This window comes from Bactrocera oleae, chromosome 5, assembly GCF_042242935.1.
Source record: "Bactrocera oleae isolate idBacOlea1 chromosome 5, idBacOlea1, whole genome shotgun sequence".
Taxonomy (NCBI): Eukaryota; Metazoa; Arthropoda; class Insecta; order Diptera; family Tephritidae; genus Bactrocera; species Bactrocera oleae.
In genome coordinates this window covers 58,926,691-58,949,230 of record NC_091539.1, presented here as the reverse complement: position 1 = coordinate 58,949,230, position 22,540 = coordinate 58,926,691, and the positions used below count along the sequence as shown (strand labels likewise).

Genomic DNA, 22,540 nt, shown 5'->3' with positions numbered 1-22,540 from the left:
TTATTAAATTTTAGGCTACTCAGCGCTCACAAGTTGAAGTTGCTAAATTAAGTAGTAAGTTCTGTGTGAGTGCGTTCGTTTCGGCTGCTGATTAGTGTTTGGTGCGTCCCATAATAAGGCAAATTACGAATGAACGGATTACGGGTATTTAGCGAGTGACTGAGAGTGATATCAGTGCATTTCAGAAACAAAAATTACACTTAGTTTACATAATTATACCTACATACATACATGCTACATATTTACGAGTAGGTTTACGAAAAAGTACAAAATACCAAAATGAGCACGAAAGTGTATTGTCTCTAAAAACTAGCCTAAAATGATGCGTGGTTGCGTGGATGCTGCTGACGTCGACTTATTGTTGTTATAGCCATCAGTGGTAAGTGCTGATTAGGGCAGTCAATCTGCAGTATTATCGCTAGTTGTGTAGGAAATGACGAAGTACAGAGTGCGCTTTAAAGCTAAGTTACGTAAAGGAATTTCTTTTTTCGTTTTTTTCATGCTTTTTAAGTACCATTACCGGAAATCGTACCAATACCAGCTTTTATCTTTTTTTTTTATTAATTTTTTGTTTGTTTTTCGATTCATTTACTATTCATTTCATTTTTATTTCATTTACTATTATTAACACTCATTCAAACACGTTTTCACACACTTCACCTAATTATTGAAAACGAAACTCGTTCGCTTATATAATATTTATTATTATCATTAAAAGAATGCGTAAATTATGGAGTAATCATGCTAAATTAAATTTAGTAAAGATGAGCGTTGGGAAATATTAAAATTTCGAGCATTGAGCAATAAAAAATGTATTAAAGCATCAACATTTTTTGTAAAAAAAAAGAGTAAAAAAAAGAACTGAAGAAATTCGAAATTTCTATTAAATTCCATACCAAGAATAACAGTGTATATATTTAAGTGGTAAAATTAAATTTTTTAAGTAGCAAAATTTAGTTAACAAACTAAGTAGTAATTTAAAAAATAAATTCTGTATTTATATAAAAATATTTCACCATTTAAAATATTTGGAACGAATTAAAGAAGATAAAGAAAAAAGCTATGTTAAGTTAACTATGTGTATGCCATTGCGTTAAAAAAAAATTACTGGAAATAAATTTGTAATATTCTAATTTAGAGGTTTCGAGACAGCAAACTAAAGATTGCTGCGTTATATTTTAAATAAAAAAATTGTTAAAAACAAAATTTTATAAAAAAAAAAAAAAATATAAAACAAAATAAAAAAAAAATAAAAAAAATAAAAAAAATTAAAAAAAATTAAAAATTAAAAAAAAAAATTAAAAATATAAAAAAAAAAATAAAAATTAAATTAAAAAAAGTTTAATAGAAAAAAAAGAATTTAATAGCAAAAAAAAAGTTTAATTAAAAAAACATAGAAAAGAATTAATAGAAAAAAAATTTAATAAAAATTAATAAAAAAACTAATTTAATAGCAAAAATTTAATGAAAGAAATGATAAAAAAACAATTTTTTTATAAGAAAAGAAAAGGGTTAATAAAAACAAAATATGTTTAATAAAAAATGAACTGTTAACAATACATTTTTTTAATAAAAGTATTCTTAACAATTTTTTGTGAATAAAATAAAATTAGTTAATGATAATAAACCTTTGTTAATAAACAGAAATCTTAAAAAAACAATATTTTATATTGTTTTGATTTTTAGTGAAATGAAAAAAAGTTTTCTTAATTCATTTTATACAATTTCTATATCAATATTGTCTTTTCTAACATTCAGCTTTATGTGTAACATAAAAAAAGCCAGCGCTGCATAAAATAAAACGTTAAACATAACTAATTTCAAGGCCATAAGGTGGACAGAAAAGCTCCGTTATAAATATGTATTTATGTGGCATAATTTCATTCAATAAACTATTTTTTAAACTTTCGAAGTGTAATCGTGATTTCTCGGCATTCATACACACACACATACGTCCCCAAAAACTCACACATTTATTAAACACAAGCCTGAAATGTTAATAAGTACCGTCTCAACATTGCCATTTCCGTTCAAAACCACAGCATCATCGTATATCTTACTTGCTTTCCACGTTATTATCATATCATAATTCAATTTACATTTTCATATTACACAACAGCACTTGCGCGCTTGCTCTCGGTATGCAGGTTGTAAAGTTTACCGTTTTAGTAATCCACTGCAACAACACTTAGCGCTTCCGTCATGTCATCTTCGTGTGCATTTGTATTTGCTGTCTTCGCGTTGTTGTTGTTGTTGTGGAAATCGTGCTGTATATAATTGATTTCACGTCAAGGAAGCAATAACGGTTTAAAGTAGGCGCGACAAAAGATAGTTGCCGCCGATGGTGGCAGATCTTGATTGCGGTAGAACATTTTACATTCCTTTTCGGTTAACTTGTCGAAGATCGAAGCGTATTCGCGATGGAATGTGGCCAAGTCGACATTGGAGCGCCCGATGGCGGTGAGCGCCAAAAAGAGTATATCACGATAGATGGAGTGTGTACGATTGACACCGTTATTCTGCAACTTGTGGCGTTCGTTAGCCAAGCGCTTGACGGGCGTTAAAAGATCATTGCAGCGTATGGCTGAAATTATTTGTTGAATGACACTAAAGTGAAAAGAAAAAATCAATATCAATAAATAAATGTGAGTATAAAAATGAATAAAGAGCGAGTTACTTCTTATTCAAATGCGCCTGATCGGTGAGTAGCGCTTTCAGTAGCGGACTGGCTGGCTGATTTTGTTTATGCAGTATATACATGGGCGGACCGGCTTCGCTGTGTAGTCTTAAATTGTCCCACAGGCATTGAATGCTGACAGTCTTCACTTTGCTGAGCGGATCGCACTCTTCATCAGACTGAATATGAAGAAAGAAAAAGTAAATTTGTGAAAACAATAAACAGCAACAATTATAAAACACTCACCGCTACGGGCAGACAAAGCTCCGGCAAGTGCGTTTTACTCTCGATACGTTCCATGATCCACAATAGATTCCAATATATGATTGGATGCTCTTCCACGAAGCTTGGCTTCACCAGCGCAATATCACCCTCCTGTGTAAGTATATTTTCGAGCTCTTTACGCAACACTAGCGGATTAAGATATGGAATTGTTAAGCTGTCTGATTGTTTAAGCGCCTTCAAGGAGTCGTCAACCACAATTTGCACGCTCAGGAATGGCACGGTTAATTTATTACATGCATGGCAGGTTGTATTCAAGTTGGAATCCTCGGCTGACCAACCGGACATAATCTCCTCATCGTAGAGTAATACCGAACAGTTGTGGCATTGCGAACACGAAGTGATTTGAATGAGTACATCACACTCGGGACGCTCCACTACCTGAGATTTGAGCAATATTATAGATGGAGGAAGAATTTTAAATTTTGATTAAGATAAATTAAATAAACACAAAACGAAATGTAAAACATAATTAACTTTAAAAAATAAAATAAAAAAAAAACAAAAAAAAATTAAAAAAATATTAACAAATTTTTTTAAAATAAAAATTTACAAGTTTTATTTAAATAAAAAAAAATAAACAAAACTTGTAAATAAAAAAAAATTAAAAAAAAAATTAAAAAAAAACTTCAAATCAAAACTAAAATTAAAAAAAAAAAACTTTAAATCAAAAAAAAAAATTTTAAAAAAACTTTAAATCAAAAATAAGTTAAAAAAATTATAAATAAATGTAATCAAAGAAAAAACAAATAATAAAAAATGAAAATAAACAAAACTTCAAAGCAAAACTAAAATTAAAAAAAAAAACTTTAAATCAAAAAAAAAAATTATAAATAAATGTAATCAAAGAAAAAACAAATAATAAAAAATGTATTAGTATAATAAATTTTAAATTCTCAACTTACATCCGCCACAGGTGTATATAAATTTTCTGGCAGCACTGGAAATGCGCTCAAATTCAACGCTGAAGAGTTTTCACCCAACGGCACCAAATTATTGTAGCTCGACTTGCGCGACTCACTCAGCCTACCCCATGGGTCCAAGTCACTGGAGACGCGTCGCATCTTCAATGTACCATCCTCATGTGCGATCATGTCCTCATCGGTCGCGCCCTCGGTGTGTCCAATGCTGCCTGGCGTTTTCACCGGCGTTGTTTGGGTCGAGAACGCCCCTTTAATCTCATCGAATTTTCGTGTTAACGAATTGGCTGCGTACTTTATGCTACTCAGACTACCTTGAATGATCTCATTCGATTTTTTACTGGTTAAACTTGGACTGAAAGAATTTAGCAAGCGGTAAAATATTAAATATATTCGCTTACATGCGTAAAAAAACTACTTTAAAGCAGAAATGTAAATTTCTAAGCAAATTTTGTTAAAAGGTGTGAATTTGTTTTAGTAAATTAGTGCAAGGCATTGTGTGTATTGGGTCAAAGGTCATTTGTTGGTTAAAAAAGCAATCAACTAAATGTAATTAGAAAATATATAATAATTAAATCAAATAACTCAAAAACTATAAATAAAAATAATTTATAAAGCTTGTGGGGAACTTTTAAAATATGTTTTTTGAAATTTTGTTTCGTATTTTTAGTGCAATAGTATTATATGTATACAAAATGTATTTAAATGTGATATTAGACAATTTTTTTTTATTTTTTTCGTTAAGTAACAATTTACAAAAGGTTTGTTCGTAAGAGGCATATACATAAAAAAAACACTTTGAAAAAATTTAAATTATGAAAAATAACTAAACAGATTAAAAGTTTGAAGATATGAACGTTTTGATAAAATATAAATATAATAAAAATAGAAAAATTTAGAAAGTATTTTCAAAAAAATAAGAATTTGGGGAAAAAAAAAATATTTTAAAAATAAAAATTTCGAATAAAAAAAATATTAATAAACATTAAAAATTTTGAAAGTAAAAAAATATAAAAAATTTTGAAGATATAAAAAATTTTAAATTTTGAAAACTAATATATATTTTGAAAATATATAAAAATTTTGAATTTCATAAGATAAACAAAATTTATGAATAAATAATATTGTAGGAAAAAGTTTTTAAATAATAAATATTTTGAAAAAATAAAAATTAAAAAAATATTTGAAAAAACAACTAAAAAAAATTTGAAATATCAAACATTAAATAAAAAAAATTTGAAAAAAAAATATAAAAACAAATTAAAAAAAAAAATTTAAGGTATTAAAATTTGGAAACAAAATAAGAATTTTAAAAATAAATAAAAAAATAGATATTTTGAAAAAAAATTAAAAGAAAAAATTGAAAAAAAAACATTCTGAAAATACAATATATAAACATTTAAAAAATAATATTGGGTATGAAAAGGTTTTGAAATAATAAGTAAGTAAAAAGTTTTGAAATATTTTGAAAAAAAAAAAATTAAAAATTTTGGAAGTAAAAAAAATTAATAGTTTGAACATATAAAAATTTTGAAACTTTGAAAATATAAAAATTTTGAAACTTTGAAAAATAATAAACATTTGGAAAAGAAATAAAAGTTTAAAACTTAATAAGAAAAACAAAAATCTTAAAAAAAAAAATTTTGATATAATAAATATTTTAAAAAAGTAAATATTAAAAAAAAAAAAAAAAAATATAAAAAAAAATATGAAGGAAATCAAATTTGTAAAAAAATAAGAATTTTGAAAATATAAAAATTAACAAAGAAGAAAAAAAATTTTGAAATAAAAAAAAGGTTAAAAAATGTAAAAATTGAAAAAAAAAATTAAAAGAAAAAATTTAAAAAATAAACATTTTGAAAAAAAAAATCAAGAATATTGAAAAAGTTTTAAAACAAATCTTTTTGTATCAAAAATGTCGACTTGTCGCTTATCTTAAAGCTGCCACAATCAAAAGAAGCGTATTTTTATGAATAAACAAACAAAAATATTTCATAATTTAAAAGTAACCATCACCTTTTTTCACAAATAATTAGTTAAACAACAAACACAACTAAAACTATGGCGTCTAATTTGAAATCAAAATAGAACTTTTGCACTTTTGTATTGGGTCGAAAAGAAGCCAAACTTAGAGAAAAAACCATCACCGAAAATACATTTGTATGTATGTATGTATGTTTGTGTAGAAAATTATAAAAAGAGTGGAATTTTTCATAACAAAGCAGCTAAAGTAGGGTAGTGTGTGGCGCCGTAACCGAACGAAACAAAAGAACAAAACATAAGATAATATTGGAACAGAAACAACTGGACGCCCACACACCGCACAGTATATATGTACATATGTATGTATGTACACACATAACTGTGACTTTGAGACGGTGGCACTTACCTTATATTCGAAATATTTTCTATAATAATGTTGGGCTTGAAACTGTCTTTCTTAAATGAGAATCGTGCAGGTGAATAACGTCTACGAAAACATGGTACAAATTTGTTTCATTAAAAAATTGGGGGAAGTGACAATTAAATAATAAAGAAAAAACAATATAGCAAAAAAAGTATACTTTTAAAACATAGAGGTAATCAAATCAGAGAGCGCGCGCTAACAGCTTACAAAAGAAAAACTTGCAAAAAAAATTTTAAAACCAATTTTTTTTTGAAAAGATAAAAAAAAAATTAATAACAATTTCAAAAAAAAAAAAAAAAAATTAATAACAATTTAAAAAAACAAAAAAAAAAAATTAATAACAATTTCAAAAAAAAAAAAAAATTATAGTTGCATGCATTAAGTTTGCGATAGCGACGATTTTTTTTTGTACTCAAAAAACAAAAAAAAAAATTAAATGAATTTATACTGATTTCTCTGTATGTATTTTCATTGTGTCAACAGTTTTGGCACGGCAAACAAATTTTCCATAATATTTCATTGATATACTAGCATATTGCTAAATTGCTAAGGCTCAGCTAATTAGCGCTTGGCTACTTGGAAATCAAGCTACTCAAGTTTGTATGTATTGTAGGTATGTTTGTGTTGTGCAAATAATAGTTACCCGATATTGAATTTAATGGATGAACCGAAATTGGCTAAGCTCGATGCGACACTTGAGCCGGGCATTGTCTCCGAACGCTGCATGCTTTTGCTCAAATGCGTCGATTCGTCAAAGGTCGCGCTGCGTTGACCCTTGAATAAGATCGGCTTATCGGTATACATAGAGCTGTTATTTGCGCCAGCGTTGGCTTGTTCACCAGCTGGCTCTTTGGTGTTTGTGGGCGTGGTCTGATCTTGCAGTTCTTCATTCAAGGCGCCGAGCGGATCGTTTTGCGTGACCGGCGTACGCGGCGATATTCTGTAGAACGAAAAGTAATTAAATAAAAATATTGTTTGATAATATATCAGTTTACGCGCGCTTACTTCGTTGGACTCTGCAAGTTGTCGATTTGCTCGTGCTCTGCACTCATGTCTGCGCTGCGCGCCACAAAGTCGAGCTCCTCTTGCGAACTCGCGATTTCATGCTCTATTTCATTATCTTTCAGTGCCGTTGTATCGTCCGCTACATAGTCTTCGCCATCACCTATATTCATTATCTTATAGCGCGGCCCGCTTGCTTCGCTCGGCAGCGATTGCTTGCGCTGCAATTTGTCGAGTAGCTGCGCATCGCCACCGAAACTCTCGGTTTTAGTCAATTGCAGCTTGCCGCCAGCGCCCACAACGCCCAAATCACAGCCGGGACTGTGTGGACTGCTCGGTGTGTGTGGCGCGGATGTGCTCGTCGCCGCCGCGCTCTTATCGCTGGCCAATTTTTCACCACTCGCTTTACTCTCACCCGATATCAACAGACCGGCAGTTGAGCTGATCACATCGCCTGCTGGGTCTTGCGCGCCCATTGCCATGGCTGATTGGCGCACAATACTGCCCAGTTTGCCGCGTAGCTTGTCGAATGCCGAGAAGTCGAGCAGTGTCGCGCTGTATGCATGCGCGTCGCCAGCGCCGCGCTCCATATGCGACGATGTCGATGAATCTAAGCTGGTACGCGAGGTGCCATCCACCGTTTCTAGCGTGCTTAGATTATTTTCGCATGACGCTGATAGTGGTTTCTTGGCGGCGTGCCGCTTGCCGGCGCGTCGAAAATGCGCTGCGCCAAGCACTACGTTTTTAATACGATTCCAACGCAACTGGCTGAGCGTCGTGCTGTCGCTGGGCCAATCCGATTCGAGCACGCAGCGATTGTAGAAGCCGTAGGTAAGCGCGTTCGGTTGCACGCCCGAGCGCTTCATTAAATAGTGCAGGCGCACAGCTAGTACGGGTAGATTGTGTATGCCGCACAATTGCATCATGATGCGGTAGCAGAACTCATCACAGGTGATTTTCAGTTTGGATGCGCGCACTAACATATCGTAGGCGGCGCGCAATGTATCATGCTCCTTATTCGCCTGACGCGTCTCATTCACCATGGACGGCAGTATGAGAAAGTAAATCGAGTAGCATGTGGCTAGCAAATATTTCGACCATGCCTCCGGGTGCATCTGACAGCGACGCGCCATTTTTTGCGAGAGTTTAATCTCGTGCTTTGTGCGGCGCGCTATTGGTGAACCGGGCGCCAGCGAGCCATTCAGCTGCTGTTGTAGAAAGTGATTTAGCGCAGTCTTTTTCGATGATTTCAAAAGGCTGGGGTTCAGTGTGAAGTTGGCATAGTTGTAAACCGCACCGGAAGTATCTGTTTGTAAGCGAAATTAATTTTAGAAACGTATTTTTGCGCATAAATTAGTAGCTCTAACCTTGTTTGGGTCCCACGCTATCGGGTGGGAATATGTACTTCGTGCGCTCGCTATTCTGCCCCGACTCCCAGTCAACCAAGCGCAAATCGGATGGTGTGTCATCGTATGCGCCCACTTTTTCGGCACATTCGTCGAAAAATGTAAGACCATGATCGCCATCGGAGACGAAAGAACGTTCCTCAATGAAACGTATAAACATTTGTGTTTTCATGAGTAGTTCAAAGAATTTCTGATGCGCCTTATCGCGCGATCGCAAGAACGCCTTCAACTGAAATAAGGCACTTGGATCAGTGGCGCCGACAGAGGGCGCCTTCGATATGGGCGTTAAGTAGTCACGATAGCCGCGCAAAATCGATGCCATAAAGAGTAGAAAGGCCTCCTGTATTCGTTGTTCGAGATCATGCTGGATATAAAAAGGGCGACAAAATAATTAATATTAATATCGACTATTCCTTTTCTAAAATGGTTGCATTTAATGTTATCAGTTACAAATATATATATATCAAAAAAAAAAAAGCTTGGCAGTATTTATTTTAAATGCGACAGATAAGATACCTCACGCTTTCGTTTTCTTAGATCCCTATCAAGGCTATTTGTTGATTCGATGTGTGTGGCTTTTAGAACTTCCAATTCGTTGAGTGTTTGTCGCAAAATACGCGCAGCACGTTTAGGCAATAATTTTATCGTCAAATGCTTTTGTGATTCACACAACTGTAAGCCAAAACAAATATATGGGGTAGATAAGAAATGAATATATCTATGTACGTGGCACACATATAGTTCAACTTACGCTGATCGTGTTTGTATCCAAATCGATACAAGTCACATCTTGTGGCGGCTCATATAAATCGAAAAAACGTGAATCGACACCGATCAAATAAGGTAATGGTGCATGTAAGACCTCCGCCAAGCCAAGTGGGCACAATGGTATGTACGGACACTGCCATTTGAAGGGAAATAGCAGCGAAACAATGGCCTCACCAACGGCAGTTAATGTGGCGGGTCTAAAATAAATATATAATTTTAATATATTTAAAAAAAAAATAATACTTTAGAAGCATACCGCAAAGAGTGTATTAAGATTTTTTGCTCCGTCAACGCCAACAGCATAACATGCAAGCAATTGTCAGTACCCAAATTCTGTAGCAACATGTGAAAGCCAGCACCGCTGCGTGGCAAGGGCGAGTCTTCCGGTTGCGTGAGCAATATGCGATCTTTCGGCTCGCTGGAAAGCTGTTGTTATATAAAAAATGTGGTTTAATGTTAGAGTAAATATTCATACACACTTACTTGCAAATGTATGCTGGGCGCTGGGAATTGTACTTCATCCAACAATTGCGTTACGTAACGTTCAATTGATATTGGTAAATCTACACCGTGCACCGCCAAGCGCTATAAATTTTAAATTAAATTATTAAAATTTAATTAAAATATTAAAATTTTATTCATATATAAATTATTATCCTAAAACCCTAATTTATATTTACTTACATGTAAGTAACGCAGCCATCTGTCAAAAGTGTCACCAAATGGATAGTGTGATAAAAGGCAAATAGATTTGATTATATGCAATGAATGCTGCCTCGCAAACACTTCATCCCAGCCCAATAGTTCACGCTGTTTCTCATTTAATGCGGATTCCCTAAAAATAATAATTTTATATATTTCTTATTGTCAAAGTTAGCACACAGTATTGGCACTTACTCGAAATCCTCATAAAATGTCAATGCAGAACCATACACCTTATATGTGCCATCATTAACTGTCAGCACAAAGGTACTAAACACAGCACTTGTGGGTTTACGCTTTTCTCCTTCCTGTACATGCGGCCAAGCCTCTAGCGATGCACCCATTGGCAGACAAAATAACGGCACACTTGGGCAGAGATTTAATGGAAAGTCATTATGATCGACAGTCGGATAACGTAGTAAAATTTCTGGCTGGTAACTGATTAATTTCGGACGGTACATCGATTTTTTGTAACATAAATACACATCACTGCCCATATAACCTCTATTGAGTGTTTTATATATGAGACAGAATGCATGCGGTGGCCGTTCACCTTTACTATGCACGATCACACATAAATCTGTGACGACTAGCTCGTTGCATGGCATGTCGGGTCGTGCACGTCGATAGGTGAGATAAATTTTTGATGAAGAATTATTCACATTGGCTATGCGTCCACCCGGTGTTTCAGCGACGATTTCGGCGTCAGGCATTATGCGTTCATGTCCCTCGTACAGCACACCTATTAATATTTTTGTAATATTAGAAAGAGGTAAATTAGTTGAAAAATGTTATATTTACCTATATCCACCAGAGGCGGTCGATCTTTACCACGTTTATAGTAAATATAACACTCAGTTGAACGCATAGAGCCATGATTGAGATTCGCAGGCAGTCCAGAGGGTGTTGTTTCCAACACCTCATAACCGTCGGGTACTTCTTCATCGAGTAACGGAAAATATACACCAATATCTGTTATAGGTTCGATTGTATTGGCCGCACGTAAATGACCAGATTCGCTAAATATATTCTCTTGCAGCAATTGTGGTTGTTCTGGCATGCCAGCGACTACGAAATAGTCAGCAATCCGTTTCTCTTCCATTGCGCTGTAGAAAAAAAATTAATAAGAATAACAAAACTGATATGGGACTAAGTAACAATATAACGATTCTATATCTATAACATTTGCACTTTGTTTTCATTTGACGTTTTCATCGCCTTTGTTTTGGTCACTAACGAACACACAGCAACCACAATCCAATCAGATATGGCTATGCCGTTCACAATAGTTCACACAAAATGCATTCACATGCAATTTTTCAGCACAACAACCTGTTCTACCCACTTAAAGAAATCCTTCGATTACATTGAACAATATATATTTGTTAACGCCTTCCTTATTACTAGTTTTATACAAGGAGCTGGTTCAAACAAGTTCGCCTTTGCAGCTTTGCACTGTCATATGAATCACCACTCCGCCACTTCCTCTTCTAGTATTTCTACACTTACTGTCGGGGTCAAATTGCTATTAATCTCATCGTAGACTACTCGTTGGCAATGCGAATTTTACTTTGTGGCTCAATTTACTTTTATTAACAAACAATTTGTTTATGTATTGTTTAAAAACACAACTCACTTTAATTGATTTTGCTAGCTTTTGCAATTTATGATTCAATTTGCTCATTAACCAGCCTGCTGCCTTCTACTTTTGCCTTGTACTCCTTTCTTCGTCGTGTGCTTCTAATTGAAAATTTTTCACAGCACTGCGTAAAAAATGTCTTTGCCTTTTACATCATCATTGCTCTGTTAAATACTGTTACAATTAATCACCAATGATAAATAAATGATTAAATAATGAATATATAAGTATTCTAGCGAAGAATAAAATTCAGAAATGCTTCACTATAGGAATTTATTTTTCTTTGCAAAATCCATTGGTTCGGTGACTGCCAAGTGAGTTGAGAGCTGCCAGCTGTGGAAATTCGATTATGTCAAATAAAATGTTTGACGTTTTAAGGAATAAATTTACTAGAAACTTTTTGTTATAAAAAGTGTACGCATTCAATAATAAAAGAACACATCATCGAAATGGCAGTTCATTGACACAATAAAATATAAAATAGTTATGCTAATTGTTGCAACTCTGCAACTAAAAACAAAACAAACGAGCAGCTGTGTTTATACCAGTGTTGGTACAACAAGAAACTGGCCTAAACTGTTCTAAATGCAATGGAACTTATAGAATTCTAACAGATTTTTTCTAAGTGGTAGTGGTCTGCTAAAAAAGATCTTACATTCATAACTTATTGTGGAAGTATGGAAAACGAAATCGAATTTTTCTTTTTAAGCATACAATAAATATATATTTCAGTATATTAAAAAGGGGAAAAAAATTTAATGATATTTTGATAAAAAATGGCTGCTTCTGGGTTCGATCCACCAATTGAATGTTTATATTGTATTATATGCAAAATATATTGAATTTTTGTCAAGACTGGCCTAACTATTTAATTCTCAAATTCTTCTTCTTTTCTAATATTGGCGATATCTCTCTCTTTGAGAGCTGATGGATATTTTCGCGAGTGTAACTATCCTTAAACGATTTCCGTTTTTTGAGAAATATAATTGCAACAGTTCAGTCCCGTTACTTTTATTGCTGTGCGTTTAACAGAAAACTATATAAATTTGTGATGTCATGGACGAAAGAAGGGGAAGGATTTTCCTACAGTAACTACGAAAATAAACAATTCGTTTTTCTTATGATGGTTGAGGTTCAATAAGTTTATTCCTTTATCGTCTAAGTCTACCAGACAAATTTTATCAAAAATTTGACAAAATTGAATTTTTTTCTTCCGGTTTATGGCTTTTTATATCCTGAACATAATACATATATTAAATTTGCCATGAAGTTTTTAACACCCAGCAGGAATGTCCGTCTGACGGTCTTCATGTACGTGAACTAGCCCTTTAGTTTTGGAAATATCGATCGGAAATTTTACACAAGTCCTTTTCTCTCCATGGAGCTACTCATTTGTCGGAACCGCCGATATCGGACGACTATAGCATATAGCTGCCATACCAACTGATCGATAAAAATCAAGATAAATACCTTTTTATACCCTTTTATGCTATGAGAAATGCTAGTGTGCAGGGTATCATTGTATAGTTTTTAAATTTCCTCTGTGAAATACAAATTCATGTAGAAATATGGTGTGAAGTCAAGCGCACGTGTTTTCTTAAGATAACCACAACACGCTCTCCTGACAGTGGCTCAAAAAAGATAAAGAAATAAAGAGCAGATGCAAATTTCAGCAAAAAGTGTTTGGTGGTCACACAAAGGTACAAAAATAAAAACAAATGAGTAAGTAGTTGAGAAGAAGGGTCAATCTTGAGAAGAGTGTGAGTCTAGGACCTTTACTAACTGTAAAAAACACTCAGTGAGTAGAAATATTGTATGAGCGGAATGAAATTGCTCAATTGTTGAGTATAAAGGAAATTCGGCTCGTGGCGTTTACGAAGCAACCATTACAACACCCACACACAGCTGTCCCAAAATACGAAAAGTAAGAGCTGTTATCAAAACAACTTTCGTGCGATTCCCTTTAGTTGCATTTCGCGTCCTTTGAGCGCAGGTCTGGCATTGGATTTCATTTCGATATGTACTTGTATGTATGTATGTATGAGACGTAACCACCGCCATACGAGTTTACATTTAATCTTGGTGCAAAGTTTAAAGGCAAGCGAAAGTATAGCATAATGAAAAGCATTAAAATGGCGATAATCCTTTACTTTATTGCAACAACAAGTATTTGAAAGTAGAGTTATCGGAAAAGGATACCTTTGGGTCGCATAAATATTGAAAGAGGAAACCAAATAAATGCACTAAGTGGTAAGTGCAAAAATTAAAAGGATTCTTAAGCAATAAAATGAAAACTTTTTAAGTTGTCTCATAAAATTGCCGAAAAAGGTCGACAAATTGATGGACCCAACTGCCTACGGTATTACTGTGCACATACCTATATACATATTTTGGTATAATAAATTCGCACATAACACATGATCCAACCCTTTCTTTGGTGTTGCCGGCGAAAATTATGCTCTATTAGCCCAAGGCAAATGGCTAAGGTTCTAAAACAGTTGGCGAGACAGAAAGGCTCTAAATTATTTACGTTAATGGACAATGTGTGTGCAATACATTAGTGTTGCAATATTTTTATTTTTGCTATAGCGGCAGCTAGTTTGATGGACGTAGCAGTAAGTAAAGAGCTGCGCCTAGAGCTATGCTACACTTGAGCATGGATAATGAAAGGCAAACAATAAATTGTAGGCGAAGGCTGCTTGTCAGTTTCAGGAAACACCCACAAAAAGGGGAGAAAACAATTATGACTTCTACCAACATATGCGTCTGAAAACGAAAACACACGTGGTGGATTTTTGCCTTTGTTTTGACTGCAAGCGATCTGAGTTTTAATGAAAGAGTATTTAAAATATTTAATATTAAAGCTTTTAAGGTAGGATGGCAGTTTTTAAAGACATTTATGTAGCAAAATTCATGAATTACATGTAAGTATATTGTTTTATTTTAAGGTTAGGTTAGATTCAATGAGATTGGATTGAATTTAGGTTAAGCTGGATTATGAAATTGTATATTCCATTTAATTAGTTGATGTTTTGTTAAATTAAAGCTTTTTAGCTGAAAAATAAATTGTAACCATATTTTTATCTGGTAACTACTGGTTTCTTATCTGGTAACTACTCATGCCATTCTCACGACAATTCGGTCTACATAATCGGAACGTAGCAAGATCTGTGAGACTAAACAGTATTCCTAAAAAATATTTGAAAAATTTGTTTATGCCCTCACAACAACAAAATTGAGTTTGGTCTTTGGTTTTTGTTTGCTTTGAATAAAACTAAGTTTCATAGTGAAGCGAGTTTCTTGGAAGAAAATAGACTTTATTAATGCAAAAGTAGGGATTTGAGAATGCTGATGAGGTGGTTTGAAAGTATTCTTCTCAATTGTTTATGACTTCCGCAACTTATGCATCTTTTCTATAGCCGTTTCTTAAGGGTTATACCCACTTGCAAGTCAGAAAAAACGCATTTTTTGTGGATTTTTTTTTAAAGAGCAATTAAGGCATTTTATTTAATAAATAATTGAAATAATATACATTTACAGAAATTAATGTACTTTAACAATCTGCGATTAATTTAGAAACAATTTTGGATTTCTTTGATACCGTAGCCGATCTCCAGGCAGACTTCCGCTAAAAGGTGTCTGGCGTTGAGGAACAAAACAAAAAAAAAAAATATCGAAAAAAAGTGCAAAGAAAAAAAAAATATTACAATAGATGTAATAATTAAATAGATTTTTAATACAAAAATAGTGTTTTTTTTGTGAAAAAATTTACACTTCAGAGTGGTTTAAAAAATCCAAATTATGGTATTATCAAAAATCTTATTCCTTCAAAAATTATCTAAGCAATTAGATTATATATATTTTTATACTCTGAATAGGGTATATTAAGTTTGCCAAGAAGTTTGTAACACCCAAAAGCAAAGATTGGAGACCCTATAAAATATACATATATATATATATAATATTTCTTTATTCAATATAATCTCCCTTAACTTTAATACACTTATTCCAACTAACTTTACAAACAGCTTTTTCATATGTAATTCTCCATGTAAATTATGAAGTACTCGTTCATCTGAGATGCCTATGGCATTAGCAATTTCACGCTTAGTCAAACTGAGATCTTCACTAACAATATTATGAACTTGCGTAATGATTTCTGTTGTGGTCGCTGTTTTTGGTCGTCCTTCGCGTGGTTCATCTTCAAGCCTAGTACGACCACGTTTAAACTCACCAGCCCAAAATTCAACGGTGCGTTTTGAAGGTGAGGACTAGTTATACACTTCTAACAATTTTTCATAAACTTCCTTTGCTTTTAAACGTTTCAAAACAAAGAATTTAATCACTGCGCGATATTTAATTTTTTTCATATTAAAAAACGACAACTTCAAATGACTTCTAAACAAGGAATTAATTGACAGAATGACTTGTAACTTTGCATGTGTTCTCACGACAGATGTACCAACTTGAAAAAAAAAATTTGCAGCTTGTGGTGCTATTTCTTGGTGAAAGCAGACACTTCACAACCAACCTGTATTATTGATTTTCTTTCAAAGACACGAGGAAATAAAAAGATAAGAAAATAGTAGATAAATACTTTAGAGGAATAATACATATCTACTTGTACATACATATAGAAGTATGCATCTCAGAATATATACGATATATGTATTTGCACTAACGATGTTGTTGGCAAATCTTTTGTTCCATTATGACTGTTGTTTTCCCGCAGCTGGGAGCAAATCTATCGCAACCGGAACCGCATCATTCATCATCCGACCAATACCCAGAGGGCAACCAAAGCAGCCGGTTGTGTGCTAAAAGAACAACAACAACAACGCAACAGCATAAACAATAGGAAAACAAGCACTTAGCAAATTTAAGAGATACAAACAAGATGTGTGTGTATACGCAGATATTGCATGGCGAAAAGAAAGAAAAAATTTCAAAAAAACAAAACAAAAACTCGTTCTATTCAAATAATGATTTATACAATATATAAAATGGAAATCAAACTTTGCGAAAGTTGGCTTTGTTGCTGGCAACGCGTCCTTGAAGTAATATACAGATTTGCATATTATTATCTTTTAGTAGCCAAAGCAACAGAAGCTTCTAAAACAATAACAAAAATAAAAAGAACAATAAGATAGCTAAAGACAAAAAGAGAATAATAATAAAAGTATAGAAAATATTTACTACCGTTATAGAAGATATGGTGAAGGAGGGAGGGATAGCGGTGGGATAGAAGAACACAAAGACAGAAAGACCTGCTGGCAATAAACTGATAAACAACAAATGTGGAAGAAATCAACAGAAGCCTACATACACACGCACACACACACACTCACACACACATACATACATTCTTTCACGCTTAGGTTACGCTCAAAAGAGCTTCAAAGCCAGATGACTGAGCTAACCCGGTTCATATTAGCTCAACAATTGGCGACAACTTGAGCGTCGGGGTGTGACTGCATGCTGCTTGAGTTACTAGGCAACACACACACTTACATACACATGTGTGGGTGTGCTCATGTGCATTTCTGCGTTAATATGTGTATATGCGCGTTCACTTGGCAATAAATCTAATTTGACGTGCTCCAAATTTATCTAATAGCGTTTGCACCGCGATAAAAGGATGGGAGGTGCTGCACACACACACATACATACATATATAATACTTAATAACATACTTAAGTGACGTGTGAAAGGTATTTAATACAATTTTTATTGCCTCCAGTCAGAGTGCCATAGCTTAAAGTGGTGCTTGAGTTTTATAAAGGAATTTTTTATTTTTTTGAAGTTAAAAAGTTAATATATTATAGGTTGCCATAAGAAAATTCAAAGACTGACTTTAAACATTTTTTGAGAAATGTGAAAAGCCAATAAAAAAAGAGCTTGGAACAAGAGTCTTTCTGTTAAAATTTTTATCTTATATTTCTGCTAAATTTAGCTTGACTTTGACCTGATAAGCGATGTATTAAAACAAAAGACACAAATAAAAAAAAAATAAACTTCGGCTACACTGAAGCTAAAATACCCTTCACAAGTTAATTTCTTATATCAACTGTATGCATAGCTAATTCTGAAAACGTAACCGGCCAACGTTTTGTACGCAAAGGAAAACGTTTTGCTAGCAAGAATTTTTGATGAAGATATTTATTTTAATTTTTAATCGTATGACCGCTATATGCTATAGTGTACCGTTAGTCAAATAAAAAAGTTTTTCCTACAATACTTGATTTTGATCTTTCAGTGTGAATTTTAGTAGTAGTAATTTTTTAGGCTCGTAGTGCTTTAGTGATTCGATCTAATCAATATATCTGGAGATTGTAGCGTTGTCTTGGATAGTAATCCATGCCAAATTTCTTGAAGATATCTCGTCAAATGAAAAAGTTTTCAATACAAGCACTTAAATCCGATCGTTAAGTTTATATGGCAGCTATATGCTTGGGTAGTCCGATATTGGCGGTTTCGACAAATGAGCAGCATCTTGAAGAAAAAAGATTATCTGCAAAATTTCAGAACGATATCTCAAAATAATGTGTGACTAAAGACGGGCAGACAAACTGACATGGCTAAATCGACTTAGCTGGTCAAATTGATCTTATAAACTTTATCAGTCTTACCCTATTCAAGGTATAATAATAACAAATATATTTTTTAAATTATTGTATATATATGCTAAGCTTTGTTATTAGCGTTTGCTTTACTTAGCATTAAAATTCTTTGCCTTGAATGAAAGACGCGCATGAGTTGAGCAAAATTATCGTATGTTTTAAAGCTATGATAGAAATAAGCGAATTCTCTTCTTTAAATTTTTTTTAGATATACTCACCGATCGTAACAATGATTTACCTTATTATTTTTGCACTTAAAGTCGAAATTTTTCTTGGGTGAAAATGTCTCTGCTTCACACTGCTTTACTTTTACGACTAGCAATTCTTATTACCTGCCCTTTTGTGAAGCTACTTTCCCTTGTTTACACACACTTTGCATTGTTTCTGCACCTTTTGTTAGTTCTTTTCACTATACATGCCTTGCTAGATGTTATAGTCAACGTAAGGCGACCAGGCGTATACGCAACATTACAAGTAAGTTAAGCGAATATCATAAAACTTAAACACAAAGGATCATTGTAATAAAACGCTGAAAAAATAAGTAAAAAGCGAATGAGAGTAGAAATATAAACTAAGCGTTGTATATACGCAGTGCCATAAAATATGTGTGCAGGATAATAATAAATAAGAAATAATATTAGACTGCTAGCACGCGAAAATACAGCAACTGTGGTTATGAACGCAGCAAGATTATTGTAAAAATTTAGATGTACGGAATAAATAAATATATATTTGAACAACGAAATTTTAGTAGCATTAAAAATGCATAGAATATTTTTATGGCTGTTGAGAATAGGGTAAAGAAATATTTTGACTATCAAAATTAAGACTATCAAAAGAAAAAAAATATTTTTATCGACCTATCATCATTAAAACTGCAAATAATTTATATTAACTCAGAGCAGCTGAAAACCAATTTTTCTACAACATCATTGTAATTCACACAAAATCCTACTTTGTATGCTTAAATGCCTTGCGTCGCCAACAAGTCTTCCACCTTCTGACCAATTTTTCAACAATACTTTTTATAGGCAATCTTACTTATTTCGACTCATTAATTTTGTGGTCGTGAGTTGCATAAAATGAATGAAAGAAAAGAAGTGATAACCACAAAGTTGGCCAGCCAAAGGCGACAAAATTAAAAATTAAGCTTTTGCTGAAATGAACAAGCGTAGGTAAAGTTTGTAAAGCGGGCGAGAAAGCAACTGCAAGAAGCACAAATGGAGAAAATTGAAAAGGTTTTTGGTAGAAACAAATCAAAAGAAAGCTAAAGACGCCAGTAAATGATTAAAAAAGTGGGATTTAAGTTCAATTCATTTGCGCTTTTATGTGACCCAAAAAGCTGCTCTTAAACGAAATCTCCAGACGCCGATGTCAACAAATAAATTTTTTGGTGCATTCGAAAATATTTGCAATCTTTTATTTAGTTTAGGTTGAGTGTTTTGTATTGTGTTGACAGTTTTGGGCTTCGGTCTTTTTGCAATGAATTCTAATGATCAATGAAACACATTGTCAATTTGCGCTATTGAAAATTGATTGCGGTATTTGCACATGTAAAAACTATACTAAATTAAAATTGTTAAAACTAAAAAAAAAGATTTTGTTTAAAAAAAATTTTGGATTTCAAAGCTGAAAGTCAAATAAGTTTACATAATTAACTGTTAACCGGCAACGCTACTGTGACAGCCTAAAAAGGCGATTTTTGGAAATTTAAAAAAAAAATTGCTTTAAAATTTTAAGGTTATATGTATACATGTTTTAAGAATAGACAGTAAATTTTTAAAGAAAACATGTTGCACCGCACTTTACTGAGCACTGTATCTCAAAAGTTTTCATATAACTTTATATCAATTTTCAACAAAAACAAAATTAATTTTTTATAAAAGAAGCTTATGAGAAGGCCAACTTCTCTCGACAATCCCCGTACTTAAGTGTATTTAATCCCATTTTCAAGAAAATTAATTACTCAGCACCACAGAAACCAGTGTTAATGAAAAAACAAATATAACCTTAGGCTGCCAACTTTTGAATGCTAACATTTACTTAGGCTCATATGAGAATTTATGTACATAATAATACCAATTTCGTACGAAAAAAGTAAGGTTAAAATGAACTGTGCGAAGCTTGAGATATTTGGGGAGGACCGCTTAATATGCCTACAGCTGGATGAATGAAAGAAGCTTTTAAAGCCAGACCGAGTTACAATAGGATGAAGAAATAAGGTTAAATTGCATAAAGAATGTTCTCAATGTGAACATTACTTCTTATGCGGAAGATGAGGAACTAATAATAAAAGTACCATCTGATCAAGTTTGACACGGACTGACAAAAAATAAACAAAATGTTCACGTATTTTAAACAAATTTTTGTTATCGCCTTTAAATAATCAAATTTTCTTTATACAAGCCTCGGCTGAGATGGCCTTCAGTAGCTTCAGCAAAATTTCGTTTTTTCGATTTCGGCTCTTTTTTGGGGCGCCATGCGCTAGATTGTTGGATAGGTTTAACGTTATATTCATAAATCCACGTTGTGTCAACAGTAATGATGGGTTTGATGAATGTAGGGTCTTCAGCTACTTTGTCAAGCATATCTTTTGCGATCTCTACTCCGCGTCGTCTTTTGGTTCGAGTTTAGCATTGACACACTTCATATCCAAAACTTTAACCGAAATGTGTTGAGTCGAGCCATAAGAGATGTTGTGATCCTCTGCTGTCACTCTGATGCCAACATGACGGTTTTCCAGCGCTGTTATTTTAATTTAGATGTTATGTAATTGACATATGGAAAAAAAAAACAAAGAAAAACATTTTTATCGATGAAATGTTAAAGGATCCTTCCATTTATACCAGATAAAATTATGAAACAGTCAAACTACTGAATGTCATTAACCTTGAGGATAAATGCAAGGTTCCACAAAATCTTGTATGCTCACATTTTTACTATTCTACAATACTAAAAAAATTATAAGTAAAGTGCAAAATTATTCCAGTAATTTGCTGCTCTTCAATTTCACAAAGTCTCATAGTAAAAATTGCGAGTAATTAGAGAATATCACCACTTTCGCAAACAGCTAATATTTACAAAGGAAAAAGCAAACAGCAAATTTGAAGAAAATGTCAGCAAAGGCATTCTCGTTAAACCCAAAAAATATCATACCTATTCCAAAAATGAGCTGCCGTCAAATTGAAAGGCTAAAGTTACGAGCCACCAAAGTTTTGAGCGCCGAAAAATTCCAAAGTTCGCTGACAAAATGCCAACAATCAAGAACATAACAGCAGCGCATCGTTAAAGTTTAAATCACACCAGCAAATGGTAGGCAAACATAATGACAGCAAGAACGACACACAGGTGTGAGTACCGTTGTATACGCGCACAGTACGTGTACCTGATAGTTTCTTAACTTTGGTCGTCAAAGCAACTAGATGGGCTATACAGCTGGTTCAACGGTCTTTGCCGCAATGAGACTTCTGCGGTGGCGTATAATTTGTGATTTCCTCACCGGTTGTCTCAGGTTACAATTAATTTAGCTCATCTTGCACTGCGTGCGTGGCTATTGTCACTTGGCGAATGTCGTCAACTATTAGATTACAAACATAATTATGTAACGGTATGCTTTTACAGTAACGGTGTTTAAAGTTTAACCGCCTTAATCCTCTGTAAATTTTGTTTGTTAAGTTAGCGAAAAGGTATCTTTGATATACAAGTATATTTCTATGGTATATTGACGTTGATTAAGAGGGAAAACAAGGAAAATTAATAAGCAGGGTTTATAGTGATGTATTGATGGAAGTAAGTTTAGAGTATTGATTATTTATATAAATTCCATAAAAATTTAAAAATGATTTGATTAGCTTTTCTTTGCGATAGGATGAGGTGATAAATGATCATAATTTTGGAAAATACCATAGCTGAACTAATATAAACGATAAAATAGAAAAGATTATAAAAAAAAAGATAAAAAATATTTTATTTTTTAAATGAAAAAACCAACAACAACAAAAACTATTTGCTAATACAGATTGCTTTTAATACAATACAGAAGAAATATTGTTTATCTCATACTAACACCTAAATAAACTAATTTATAATTTGACATGATTAGCAAAAGATTGTGCAT

General features: G+C 33.1%; 1 protein-coding gene across 3 annotated transcripts; it reads right to left on the bottom strand.

The window, feature by feature from the left end:
- Window positions 1-1,829: 1,829 nt before the first annotated feature.
- On the bottom strand, window positions 1,830-12,124 carry Crag (DENN domain-containing protein Crag). Of its 3 annotated transcripts, XR_004979273.2 has the most exons (17): window positions 11,801-12,124; window positions 10,966-11,270; window positions 10,360-10,906; window positions 10,147-10,297; window positions 9,946-10,047; window positions 9,719-9,888; window positions 9,446-9,659; window positions 9,211-9,366; window positions 8,656-9,058; window positions 7,292-8,594; window positions 6,930-7,226; window positions 6,269-6,349; window positions 3,865-4,234; window positions 2,924-3,340; window positions 2,678-2,856; window positions 2,061-2,607; window positions 1,830-1,988 (listed from the first exon to the last, which is right to left on the bottom strand). XR_004979273.2 is itself a non-coding variant. In XM_014246279.3 (16 exons), exons 2-16 carry the CDS (start codon window positions 11,264-11,266, stop codon window positions 2,289-2,291), a joined length of 5,010 nt encoding a protein of 1,669 aa, XP_014101754.2. In that variant the 5' UTR covers window positions 11,267-11,270; window positions 11,801-12,124; the 3' UTR covers window positions 1,830-2,288. The 3 variants fall into 3 exon arrangements, 2 of the variants coding, with proteins under 2 accessions (XP_014101754.2, XP_036231974.2); XM_014246279.3 differs by having other exon boundaries at window positions 1,830-2,607; XM_036376081.2 differs by lacking the exon at window positions 6,269-6,349 and having other exon boundaries at window positions 1,830-2,607.
- Between the last annotated feature and the right edge of the window lie 10,416 nt (window positions 12,125-22,540).

What these genes read in the sequence shown, in the direction of transcription:
- Crag (XM_014246279.3), bottom strand. Translation starts at nt 11,266, where the DNA reads ATGGAAGAGAAACGGATTGCTGACTATTTCGTAGTCGCTGGCATGCCA. An exon ending in TAAGAAAACGAAAGCGTGAG is followed by an intron (nt 9,059 to 9,210) that starts GTATCTTATCTG and finishes TTTTATATCCAG; the next exon opens with CATGATCTCGAACAACGAAT. An exon ending in TAGCGTGGGACCCAAACAAG is followed by an intron (nt 8,595 to 8,655) that starts GTTAGAGCTACT and finishes GCTTACAAACAG; the next exon opens with ATACTTCCGGTGCGGTTTAC.